The sequence below is a fragment of a genome, unplaced genomic scaffold, assembly GCF_019419815.1.
Source record: "Pyrus x bretschneideri cultivar Hongxiangsu unplaced genomic scaffold, Pyrus_bretschneideri_v1 Contig12, whole genome shotgun sequence".
NCBI classification, from domain to species: domain Eukaryota; kingdom Viridiplantae; phylum Streptophyta; class Magnoliopsida; order Rosales; family Rosaceae; genus Pyrus; species Pyrus x bretschneideri.
This window is the reverse complement of record NW_025999413.1, coordinates 1,284,674-1,298,178: the sequence shown is the minus strand read 5'-3', so window position 1 is coordinate 1,298,178 and position 13,505 is coordinate 1,284,674. Positions and strand designations below refer to the sequence as shown.

General features: G+C 36.5%; 2 protein-coding genes across 5 annotated transcripts; both read left to right on the top strand.

Annotated features, from left to right (window-relative positions):
• The first annotated feature begins 2,369 nt into the window (after positions 1–2,369).
• On the top strand, positions 2,370–3,169 carry LOC103943896. Its single transcript, XM_009354272.2, has 2 exons — positions 2,370–3,009; positions 3,141–3,169. The coding sequence occupies exons 1-2, from the start codon at positions 2,370–2,372 to the stop codon at positions 3,167–3,169; spliced, it is 669 nt and encodes a 222-aa protein (XP_009352547.2).
• Positions 3,170–7,674: 4,505 nt separating this feature from the next.
• On the top strand, positions 7,675–11,644 carry LOC103956650. 4 transcript variants are annotated; one of them, XM_048577839.1, is made up of 6 exons: positions 7,675–8,401; positions 8,882–8,946; positions 9,224–9,524; positions 10,071–10,373; positions 10,457–10,540; positions 10,846–11,644. In XM_048577839.1, the coding sequence occupies exons 4-6, from the start codon at positions 10,189–10,191 to the stop codon at positions 11,168–11,170; spliced, it is 594 nt and encodes a 197-aa protein (XP_048433796.1). In that variant the 5' UTR covers positions 7,675–8,401; positions 8,882–8,946; positions 9,224–9,524; positions 10,071–10,188; the 3' UTR covers positions 11,171–11,644. The 4 variants fall into 4 exon arrangements, with proteins under 4 accessions (XP_048433796.1, XP_048433794.1, XP_048433795.1 ...); XM_048577837.1 differs by lacking the exons at positions 8,882–8,946; positions 9,224–9,524 and having other exon boundaries at positions 10,846–11,086; positions 11,171–11,644; XM_048577838.1 differs by lacking the exon at positions 9,224–9,524.
• The last annotated feature ends 1,861 nt before the right edge of the window (positions 11,645–13,505 follow it).

Sequence of the window (13,505 nt, the reverse complement as noted above, 5' to 3'; positions counted from 1 at the left end):
CTATTTTAAAATTTCGTGGTTTTCAACATTTAGTATATAAAGTTTTTTTCGTTCCAGAGTCATATCTAAAATATTAATTTTGAGACAATCTTAAACATCTGTTAGTCTGACTGTTAAGTCTCCCGTTAACTTTTGAAGAGCCCATGTGAACAATAATTGTGAGTCACGTGTCATTAAAAAAAAATTAATAAAAGTATTAATAAAAAAAAAAAAAAAACCACAACCCGCTTCTTCTCCACCACTCGACACCCTCCACACCCTCCAACACTCCACCCCTTTCGTCTTCTCCACCCGAGCACCCCCTTCTCCCATCCCCCATCTCCAACCCCACCGAAGATGCCGTCACACAAGTCTTTCATCTTCAAGAAGAAGCTGGCGAAAATTGCTTTATGATTTTCATTCTGAGAAACAAATAGAAACATTTTATGTTAAATATCGGGAACTTCCATGGAGTCTCGTAAGGGAGATTGCTACATAAAATTGGTATTTGATGTGTAGTTCAATTTAATTAGTTTGGTTTGTAAAATAACAATCATCAGGAAGAAATAGATTGGGAGAGTTGAACAAGAAGAGAGAGATCGCGGATGTGAGAATCCAAAAGGCCGTTAATGAGGTCGCAGGGTGAGAATTGCAGAGGTCGCGAAGCGAGTCGAGCTCATTAGTAAATTGAACTACAAAGGGTTGCTCGGGTGGGCAAGGGGTGGGTGATGGGGGATGGGAGAAGGGGGTGGAGAAGACGAAGGGGATGGAAGGTGGAGGGGATGGAGGGGATGGAGGGTGTCGGGTGGGGATAAAGAAGTGCGTTCTGGGTTTTTTTTTTTTTTTTAAAATACTTTTTAAATTAATTTTTATTTATTTATTTATTTTTTAATGACATGTGGTGCCCAGTCAATGTCTGTTTTGTGTTATTCGTTTTTCCTAGGTTTGTGTTGCCATTTTCGCGCTGGTTCTACTTCAGGTATGTCGTTCTTCTTCTTTTTTTCTTTTTCTTTTTCTTTTTTTCCACTTATTTTTGCTTATTTTCTGTTCTTGAGTAAATCTGGTGTTTAACTTAGAGCGTAGAAAATAGGAAATAATGATTAAAAAATTATGTTTTTGGATGAATCTGGTGTTTAAATTAGAGTAGAGAATATAGGGAATAACGAAAAAGGAATGAAAGAGAAATTAGAAAATTTATGCTTCGTCTGACCAGGGCAAATGGAAAATATAGCTCCGACTCCTATCGATAAATTATAGCCGTATATAAAGATAAATTATAGCCGAATTTGCAGGATATAGAAACCGTCGATTCCCGGAGTTGTTCAAACATAAGCAAAGCAAGTGATTTATAATAAGTGACCTTTTCTTTATTCTTTATTGTGCTATAGATTGGATTTATCATTGTACATTTTTTTTAATTTTTCTGTGCAATTTTATAGTCGGATTTTCTGAAGTGTGCATGAAAATCATTTGAATGTAAGTTCTAATGAGAGCTGAACACTTGATTCACTTTGGTTTGGAAACGTGAGGATATAAGAGATTAGAATTAACTAAAGTTGTAAGCTGATAAGGATTTTGTATAAGAGAGGTTTCAGCAATGACAGTCACGATAGTGTTGGAACACTTGTAATGGATGTGAATGTGAAGTTTTGTCGGTGATAAGGTTAGATTGATTAGGATTGCATAACGGGAAGAATCCTGATCAATCATCATCGCATACGGTATAAAAACAAAGGGTCCCTGCGCTCTCTCAATCATGCAAACAAAGAAAACTCATATCCCATTCATTGAGCCATTGCATTCAGTGAGAAGAGCTGCAGAAGATCCTTAGTTTCAGAAAGATATGTCTTTTTCAGGTTAGTGATTAATTTGGTACTGTGATTATTCTGTTCCGCTGCATATGTTCTTATTACTCTTACATTTGGTATCAGAGCTTTCACATACCAATTAACCCTAAGAAGAAAGCATCAAGAATTGTTTTGTGTTGCAGATTAAAGAACTGATATATATATATACAGAGAAGGCTGTCTGTGAACACATGACAGCTAAAGCTGTCTGTGTTGACGAAGGTGTTATCAATACCAATATATATATATGTACATCAGTAATGGCACTAGGATTCAAAACATTGACACTGATCATCTAAAGAAGTTCAGTTGTTTATGTCTTGGATTCGAAGTGGCATAACACTTCATATATCAACGTGTGAATCCAGTCAGGTTTACAAATCATAAAGGTTTTTATTCACGACTACAGAAAACTCATACGTTGGATATGAAGGTGGTATGATTAAGAGAATTGCTTGCATGCTTCTCAATACAAAATTGTTAAGTCTGTGAAATAAAGATGGGGATTAAAGATTAATACTTTCATTCTATATGAATACAGCCATGAACCCAAGTTCCATGAATCTCAACACAGTTGAACCTCTCACGGGTGTCAACTATAAGAAGTGGAAACAGGATTTAGAGATACTTTTGGGTGTCATGGATATGGATTTGGCGCTAAGAACTGAAGAACCACCAACGCCAAATGAAGGATGCACTTCGATCCAAAGATCCAAGCATGAAAAGTGGGAGAAGTCAAACAGAATATGCCTCATGATAATCAAAAGGTCCATGACTGATGTAGTTCGTGAAGGCTTTCCAGAAGCAACTAATGCAAAGGAGTTCATGAAATCGATCGAAGAGAAGTACAAAGAATCTGGAAAAACAGAAACTGGGAACTTGATGAACTTGCTGACAACTATCAGATACGATGGTGAAGGGAGTGTCCGTGAGTACATTCTCAAGGTTATGGACATTGCAGGGAAGCTTAGAATACTCGAGGTACCTATTTCTGAAACATTTTTGGTCCATGTCATCATGAATTCCTTGCCTAGTTCTTATACTCAGTTGAAAGTATCCTATAATGCACTGCAAGCAAAGTGGGATGTCAATGAATTAATATCTATATGTGTGGGTGAGGAAGTGAGGATTAAGAAGGACAGGGCTGAAAAGGAAAAGGGTGAGTCGGTGTATTTTGTTCAAGGTTATGCAAAGAATACCAATAACAACAACCTGGATACTATCAAAAGGAATTCTGCCAGAAATATTCCTCCCTCTAAAAAGACCTTCAAAGTTAATAACTCATCAATTTTTAAGTGTTATTTTTGCAAAAAGACAGGCCATATGAAGAGAAATTGTCTTAAGTACAAGTCATGGCTTGCCAAACAAGAGGCAAAGAAAGGTAAAAATAATTTTTCAAATGTTTTTGCTTGTTTTGAATCGAATTTGATTGATACACCTAGCAGTGCTTGGTGGCTTGATTCCGGCTCTTCCATTCACGTCACAAATTCATTGCAGGACTTCATAACAAAGAGAACACCAAATAAGGATGAAGTCAAGGTTTCAGTTGGCAATGGAAGAAGAGTTGAAGTCAAGGCACTAGGGACTGTTAGATTAAAATTAGATTTTGGGTTTTGCTTGGAGCTAGAAAATGTAGTCTATGTACCTTCCATGAGAAGGAAATTAGTTTCCGTTTCTAAGTTAGTATTATTGGGATTTTATTTTACTTTGAATAATATTGGCTTCAATGTTTTTTATAAATCTTCTCATATTGGCACTGGATTCCTATGTGATGGTATGTTTAAATTCAAAACCAATTTGATTGAAAGTGTTTTTAATGTTGAAAAAGAAGTCAAAAACTCGAAAAATTCTTCAAATCTTTGGCATAGGAGGCTTGGCCACATATCAAAACAAAGAATGGAACTTTTGGTTAAAAATAACATATTGCCTCCATTGAATTTCAATGATTTTGATTTTTGCATTGAATGTGTCAAGGGGAAAATGGTTAATAGACGTAAAGAGGGATCAACTAGGAGTAAGCAGCTCCTAGAAATAATCCATACAGACATATGTGGTCCATTCCCTACACAAACAATCGAAGGAAATAAATATTTTATTACTTTCATTGACGATTATTCTAGATACTGCTACATATATTTGATCCCAGAAAAATCTAAAGCCTTGGAAGTGTTTAAAATTTACAAAACTGAAGTTGAAAATCAATTGGAAAAGAAAATTAAGATCGTAAGGTCTGATAGAGGTGGAGAATACTATGGCAGATATACACAAAATGGCAGGCATCCAGGGCCATTTGCCTTGTATTTACAAGACAATGGAATAGTTGCTCAATACACCACCCCAGGTACACCCGAGCAAAATGGGGTTGCAGAAAGAAGGAATAGAACCCTAATGGATATGGTAAGAAGCATGATTTGTAGGGTTCACTTGCCCAAATATTTATGGGGAGATGCAGTAAAAACTGCAAATTATTTGTTGAATAGAGTGCCTTCAAAAGCAGTTGAAAACACTCCATTTGAATTATGGACTGGCAGGAGACCGAGCTTGAATCATTTACACGTCTGGGGATGTAAAGCAGAAGCCAAAATTTACAATCCTGGTAGTGTTAAACTTGATCCCAAGACAACTAGTTGTTACTTTATTGGTTATGCCGAGAGATCAAAAGGGTTTAGATTCTACTGTTCTAGCAATCAAGGTCCTAAAATTGTCGAGACACAGAAAGCAGTATTTATGGAGCATAATTTGGATGTTGATTCTGGGACAAATGACAATGATTTTGTGTTTGAAGAGGAAAGAGACACTGACACTACTATAGAGCATGCAAAGACTTCTTATCTCGAGACACCAACAATGGCAAGTGAAATTCCAATGCACATGCATAATGACACGGAAGCAAGTGAAATTCCAATGCACATGCATAATGACACGGAAGCAATTGAATTTCCAATGCACATGCATGATGACACAAATGAAGTTGAAGGGAACATGAATTATGAGCAAGGAAACAATGTGGGAGCCACACCACCGATTGATAATGATGTTAATATCAATGGTGTCAATGAATCTATGGACACCGAAGCACTAAACATGCAAACACAGCAAGGGCAAAATGGTGGTATAGTTGAAAACCAACCCGTGGTCCTGAGGAAATCAACTAGGGTAAGGAAATCAACCGCCTTAGAAGATTTTATATACATGACTGAAGCTGCAGCCAACGATATTGATCTGTCAGAATTTGATGATCCCAAAAGTTTTAAAGAAGCAGTCTCAAGTTTGAATGCTGCCAAATGGATAGAAGCAATGGAAAGTGAACTGGGGTCGATGAAAAATAACGAAGTCTGGGAGCTTGTAGAGAAAACAGAAGACATGAAGCCAATAGGCTGCAAATGGGTATTCAAGACCAAAAGAGATTCGAAGGGAAACGTAGAGAGGCACAAAGCGAGACTTGTGGCAAAAGGGTTTACTCAGAGAGAGGGAATGGATTATAAGGAGACCTTCAGTCCTGTTTCAACAAAAGATGCATTTAGAGTTATTATGGCTATCGTTGCACATTTTGATCTAATCTTGCACCAAATGGACGTCAAGACGACATTCTTAAATGGTGACTTGGAAGAATGCATCTACATGAAGCAACCAGAGGGATTTATAGAAGAGGGGAATGAAAATTCAGTTTGTAGATTGAAAAAGTCAATATATAGGTTAAAACAAGCATCGAGACAATGGTATCTCAAATTTCATAGAATTGTTAAAGAGAATGGTTTTGTTGAGAATCCTTCGGATAACTGCATATACTTGAGGATCAGTGGGAGTAGCTTCATAATACTGGTCCTTTATGTGGATGACATACTACTTGCAACAAACACAGCTAGCTTATTGGATGAAACCAAGAAATTGCTGCAACAAAACTTTGAAATGAAAGATCTTGGAGAAGCTTCGTATGTTCTTGGTATTGAAATCAAAAGAGATAGGAAGAATGGATTACTGGGGTTATCACAAAAGGGCTACATCGACAAGGTTTTAAAAAGGTTCAACATGGCTTCTTGTGGCACTACTGAAATGCCAATTTCAAAGGGTGACAAATTAAGCAAAGAGCAGTGTCCCAAGAGTGAGTTGGAAAGAAGAAACATGGAAGGCAAACCATATGCCTCTCTTGTTGGAAGCTTGATGTATGCACAAGTGTGCACAAGACCTGATCTTGCTTTCACTATCAGTGTTCTTGGGAGGTTCCAATCAGACGCAGGGGAGGCTCACTGGAATGCAGCCAAGAGGGTATTGAGGTACCTTCAAAGAACCAAGGAACATATGCTTATTTACAGGAAAACTGATGAGCTTGTGTTAGAAGGGTATAGTGATTCAGATTTTGCCGGATGTCCAGATGACCTTAAGTCTACTTCGGGTTATGTTTTCACTATGGCATGTGGTGCAGTTTCGTGGAGAAGTGTGAAGCAGGCAACAGTGGCAGCCTCTACCATGGTGGCTGAATATCTCTCATGTTGTGAAACTGTCAATCAAGCTATATGGTTGAAAAATTTCATTGCAGGGCTTAGTGTAGTGGATTCTATTTCGAGACCAATTCAAATTTATTGTGATAATAATGCAGCTATTTTCTTCAGCAAGAATAATAAAAGATCGTCTGCAACAAGGAATTTAGATATCAAATATTTGATTGCTCGAGAGAAAGTAATGGCAGGATTGGTGAAGATTGATTACTTAGAGACCGGTTCTATGATTGCAGATCCTTTAAACAAAGCAGTTCCAGTTGTGGTTTTCAAGAAGCATGTTGCAAAGATGGGTCTGTTAGCTAGCTTTGATGATGTTAATTAGTGGGAGCAAGGAAAATTTTGAACGTGTTTTGTTATCAGTCACTAGTTCACATGACTGGTATTTATGAGTAAGTATTAATAAAGTTTTCTTCATTGATAAGGTTTCCCCACTACTGAAGTCTTAAAGCTGTGAGGTTGTTTCAAAGTTTTCCCTCTAGATGCACAGCTTTAATTATGACAATACGTGCATACTTGTTATGCATAATGGTTTTGACAATATGATGATTGTCAGTAGGATAAACAACCAAAGGGTTTCAATATGAAACATTAAGATGAATTGATCTGTCGATTCTTAAGGGGACTAAGTGCAGGATGTGACAAACTATACATCTACAGACACATTTTACACAAAATTTGCATCTTGTGGGAGTTCAATGTGTTAGTTAGTTTTGTGAATGTAATTATGGGGATATCGTTCGACAAATTGAACATGCTACCCTTTAGTTCTTCATGAATACTAATTAATGACCTGAACTTGTATTCGTGATTCAAGTTGGTACTGATCTCGTGGCCATTTAAGAATAGCTTCACATAAGGCCAGCTGCCGTTGAATCAAGTGTTAGCTCTAGTGGGAGAATGTAAGTTCTAATGAGAGCTGAACACTTGATTCACTTTGGTTTGGAAACGTGAGGATATAAGAGATTAGAATTAACTAAAGTTGTAAGCTGATAAGGATTTTGTATAAGAGAGGTTTCAGCAATGACAGTCACGATAGTGTTGGAACACTTGTAATGGATGTGAATGTGAGGTTTTGTCGGTGATAAGGTTAGATTGATTAGGATTGCATAACGGGAAGAATCCTGATCAATCATCATCGCATACGATATAAAAACAAAGGGTCCCTGCGCTCTCTCAATCACGCAAACAAAGAAAACTCATATCCCATTCATTGAGCCATTGCATTCAGTGAGAAGAGCTGCAGAAGATCCTTAGTTTCAGAAAGAAATGTCTTCATCAGGTTAGTGATTAATTTGGTACTGTGATTATTCTGTTCCGCTGCATATGTTCTTATTACTCTTACATTGAATGCTAAGAACCTATTATATTCGCAACATGATACAAGAGATCAACACCTTCATCCATATGTAAGTTTCTCTAATAAATACTTTGGACAAATGCTTTATGAATTTGAGTTTTTATCTTCTGATTATTTGTTGCAAATATCGTATTAATTTTCCTTTGACTCGGAATTTAGAGGCTTAAGGTACAATGTTATCAAACTCAATTTTTCTAATTTTCTGATTTTGGGGTACTGCAGGGAGTGCTAATATACTGTTTTTCTGAGATTTTTGGTCTTTAAAATGGCTATGTTCTGTTTTTAACGTTTCGGTTCTCCCGTGTTCTGTTCTTTTATTCTGTTGTCTGCATGCTTTTGCTTTGGTTCTTAATTTTCATTTTTCAACTTTGGGTGATAAAAATTTGTAAAAATAGTTGTAGTTTCTGAAAAAGTTGGGGGTTTTATTTATATTTCTTGTGTAATCCCAATTGTAAGACTGAAAAAATAATTGAAATGATGTTTTTTTTTTCTTTTTTCAATTTCTCTTAAATGTTTTTTTCTTGAATTTAAAAGCATATTTCCCGATTGGTTACAATGGTTATGTTCTCTCTAATTAGTTCTTTTATATTCTCTTCCAACTTGTTTGTCTAATTTTATTTTTCATTTTTTTGATGGCTTTCTGAAGAAGTTAGCATGAGATTTTCATATGACATGGATGACGAGTATAAGGAACTCATCTGTGGAATGAACCCACCAAGGTATGTGCAAAAATCATTCCTTGGGTTCATAGATCTTATTTCTTAACCGTAAAAGAACCAGCCAATAGCTTTCCTTCAATTTGAAAAAAAAAAAAAAAGCACTAATTAGGCCACTATAACTACCTGCTTGTTGTACCGATGGTGCCATCAGTACAGCAGCTCCCTTTTCCATCTTAATTTAAGTCTCAAGACTTGCTATCTCTCCTTAACTCTCATCTGTCATCTTTCATCATCTCTTTCGTATCCCTTTTCTTTCCACTTTTCTCTCCATCTGCCCTATTACTCAACGGAAAGGAAACGGAGAGTCTCTCAGGTAAATTATTCCCGTAAATATTAAGTTTATCCTCTTCCCCTTGTCGCTATTTCTTTCCTGCTAGGTACAAGAAAAAGGTCAGGCGGTGCCTTCCTATCTGATGGCTTGAAGATAGCCATTAATACTATAACATAAAAAAAGTCTTAAATCTTCATCTCATCTTCCAGGCTGCTTGGAGGTGCTTTCATGGGTATCAAAATGAGCACCCAGATAACTAAAGAGGAAAAGGAAGGTACAGTTGCAACCTTTTCTCACACTTAAGGCATACATATTCCTGAATCTTTCAGTTTAGGCCTTTAACCAAAATATTGGAGAATTGATCAGCGTCTGATAAATAATCAAATTAAACAATAAAACCTAAAGTAGCTCCTTCTGCATTGCGAATATAGGAATTATCAATTCATGTTTGCCTATCCTACCACATTGGTTCACTTGCACCATCTACATATCAAGCTATATGCTGCTCTTTGTTTTATCAAGCTATACTTACACACACAATTATGTAAAAGGTACCCGTGTATAATCCAAGCTTCAGACTCCAGACCGCAGTAAGAGTCTCTTCCCCTGCAATTGTAAGTAGCCAACTCCCGTGGTAGCAACGGCAGCATTACGCATCTTCAAACCTTTAGCTTTCTGCAAAGTACAGGGAAATCTCCTTCTTCTGCACTGTGGTGACCAGTTTTACCTTCTTCTCTTTCCTGATTGGGCGCATCTTCCCTTTCCTCTCTCCTTTCTCTTCTTTTCTTTTCATCTCAGCCGTCCACGTGTCACTTTCGCGCCAGATTTTGCTAGAGCCTTTTGGAATTGAAGGTTAAATTTACTAAAATGCCCCCGACTTTAAACATTAATAACTCATTCGTTATAGGTCCAAATTGCAATTCGTTTGCGGTCACGCGTTTGTATCAATACATACTATCCAAATATGTAAAGAAATCTGAAAAATTATGAAAGGATCAAATACGTCCCCGAAAATTCCGTTTAGTTCATTAAGGGCGTTTTCATCATTTTACTTATCGAAAAATTTATACGCTGCAAATATATAAGCGTTGAAACTACGAATACGAAATACGTAATTTTAAATAGTGAACCAACATGAGCAATGCAATTTATTTTCCTAGTTTAGACTAAAGTAATTTATGTTTCGACTTCACCTTTGATTACGAGATTATGTTGAATTTACTGACCTAAATTGACAATTAGATATGTGTTAGCTTTTGAAATTAGTTCTAGAAATTGAATTTAATGACTCAATTTACGACTAATTCCTTGCCTTACAAGGAATTAAAGAGTGTTAGGTATTTATTTCTTGTAAATTCCTTTTTCTGATTCTGGGATTGTTTCGTTTCTTAATCAAAGGGGCTTAAAAGAGTCGGATGTGGACAACTTTGTTGATGATGTCCTTGTGAATCACAAACCATGGGCTTCTGGAGTGCAAGAGCCATTGACTAGCCCCCATGTACTTGTATGCGCACATATGAGTCGAAATGAAATGAATCGTTATCATGCACGTGTTCTCATTGATAAGTTCAAAGAGGAGGCTGAGCTGCGAGGATTGACGAATCAGGTACTTGTTACTGCTTGCTATCACATTGGCCACAAGTATGCTAGAAAACTCAGTATCTACATCCCAGATTCAGATGGAAGCATGACATGCCATTGGTAATATCCGGATCATAACAATTTTAAATTTATCGGGTTGGGATATATAAAAGAGTTTGAATATTATGTATTATTAATTGCAGGTATCCTGTCGTCATTCTTGATGATGTGCCGAAATTGCTTGATCAACATATTGGGAAAGGAGAGATTATAGAACCACATTGGAGGTTTGTACGTTTTTGGTTTTGCCTACTGCCTTTGGATGAAAATTTCACCGGACGGAAGCTTGTGCTGTCATATTTTTCAATTGCTGATTATGTATAGTCTTGTATGATAGATTAATTGATATAGAGTTACATTAACATCGAGGATTGAATATAACTGCATTACCATGTATATGTTTCTGATTTGTAATGTTGTTGTGGTTTGTTTATTAAGCTCGATCATACCTGATCTTACTCATTGCTATTGACAAAACATAGAGTTGAATCTTTAAATAGCTGAACACGAAATTCAATTTCATTCCTTACAGGAGCCAAATGGGAGCATCTTCTAATGAAGCTGAAGAAATTAATGACCGGGAGCTTCCAAATGGAGAAGAAAAGAAGAAAATCGAGGAGCCCCAAGAAACCACAGAGGCGTGTGCCAGGACGGATGCCTTAGGGAAGCTGTCAAGCTTGATCAGGAACTGGAAGCAAAACAATGTTCTCACAGCTGCTGCAGTGGTTGGAACAGTGGCAACAGTGACCGTGGCCTATAGCTTTTTATATAAGGTGAGGCTGAAACGTATTCTAATCCATGTCGGATTTTGCCATGGGTGTAAAGGCCCTTCTTTCTATTCTTTTTTTTCTTTGTAGAAAGATGTTATAACGTCGATTAAATAAGCTCTTATACGAACGGAGAATATGGTAGCTGCACTATATGTTCTTTTTCGGAGGGTTTGATGAATTCCCGAAGCTAAGAAAAATGGCAATCAAAGGTGGACGAAGCGGAAGCGAGAATGTCAGCTTGAGTAACACAAACATTGGTGAGAATTCAATGGCCCGAAAACCTAAGGGTCCTCCACAAGGTTCGTCCACTAAGGGTGAGTCAGGACCTAAGATCAGGCCGAAAGGCGTAGTCGACAATAGGTGAATATTCCTGTACTACCCCTTGTTGGTCCCGAGGGATAGAGGAAGCACCAAGAAATCTCAATTTTGTTGTTTATGAATTTCAAAAAAGAGAAAACGGCATTGTTGTCCTCGTTATTTGTTTAATAAACTAGATAAATGACTTTGTGCTAACATCTTAATCTGCTTGAACTATTTTCCAGATATATACAGCATTGTTGTTACGAATTTTACTTTCGTTCTAGAATAGGTTTTTCTTTTTTATATTTTTTATTACTGTGGTTCTCAAACTCAATCTCATGTGGTACTTCAATTATATCCGTTAACTTAATTTATTTTTCTGTTAAATATAGAGGGCATATCAAGGATTTTGTACATCCACCTCCTTTTTTTTTCTTTCCATTTTTTAGGTTGTGGGATGAATTTTAAGTTTATCATCTCAACTTAACACAAAAATAGATGAAGTTGACATAAAGGATATTAAAAAAAAAAAAAAAAAAAATAGTCATGCTGTAGCGAGTTTGAAGATCATGTAACATATGCATTGATAGTATTACCAATTCACAATAGTCATAATTGTCCTAGAACAATTTTGTTGCATGATAGCCTCTGTCTCTGCCCTCCTCGTATTGTTGCTTATACAAACTTTGCACGCCGTGTTGTATAAATGGAACGTGGGGGATGTATTTGGTGGAATTTGTCGCTCTTGAAATGTTATTCACTACAAGAAAAATGAGCTTTGGGTACAAAATAAAGGGCACAATTGAGAATTTTGTGTCAGTTTGACCACCAAAAAGCTTAAACAATTCTCATTCCATAGAGGGCACCATCTATTGTGCCCAATGTTAAAAAAAACAGACACAAAACAGTAATGGGCATGGAAATCGTGTCGAGTGGGATCACATGACAACTTTTTTACTGAAAATGGGCACAAAAAATATTTTGTGTCTATAAAAATTATTTGTCAAAGGCACTATATGTTCTCTCTCGTTTTTCTTTACCTCCACTAGCACACCAATAATTAAAATTTATAAAATTGTGGTAAATAATGGTATGAAGCTGTTTATTAGCGTGCAATATTTTAGTCTAAAAATAAGTTAGCAATAATGTTGTTCAAATTTGTTTTTCCGAAAGCTGAACCTCAGATCTCTCACTTACAAGTAAAGAAGAATACCACTACACCATAGTACTAAGTGGCATGTTTTAGATTTACAAAGGATCATTTCCAAGTGCAATGAACGTTTGTTAGATTCGTATCTTTTTGAATTGCTTTTTGGATTGTTATTTTCTTGCAGGTTTGTTTTTTATACTTGGTGATATGGTTTTTGGTTTTAAAGTCCTACCTGCAGTGACACATAACCAACAATTGTGCCCTTAGGGTTGGTCTCTGTGCAAAAGTTAGTTGGTCTTCAGATAGACAAATGAGTTAATAATTGTAGATTCCTTTTTATGACACTAATGAAAGAAATTGTGTCCACTAAATATTAATAAATAATAAATCACTCTACTTCTCATTGGGTCTTCAAATAGAGAATATATTTTAATAATTATAAATTCCTCTTTTCTGACACAAATGTTAGAAATTGTGTCCAGTAAATATTAATAAATAATAAATACTCTATAGCAAAAGAATATGTTGGCACAATTATGGATTTGTGCCTTTATTCTACTATAAAACGTCCACACACTCCCTTACTAATTTGTATATGGAAATTAAGAAGGTTGCTTCATACACATATGTTTCTTTTGAATTTGAGCAAGTTCTACATCATTGACAATGGCGGACAGGCGACGTCGTGGAGTTAGAATTGGAACTGAATCTCCAGCATCACATTCGTATATTGCTTCCAACATTACAACAGAAAATTCCACAATGAATCCTCCAGTTCAACGTCCACGACAACCTGTTAATGCCGAGCGCATGCCTCGTCCTTTTAATAATCAGTACATTCTTACTACTTTTGTTGATGGTCGCCTTGGCTACGCATTACCCTTCAATAACGGATGCGTACGCGCACCTCAAGGACGTGTATTGCCAGCATGGGCAAACCCAGGTAGGACAGAACAATATCCTGTCAATTTG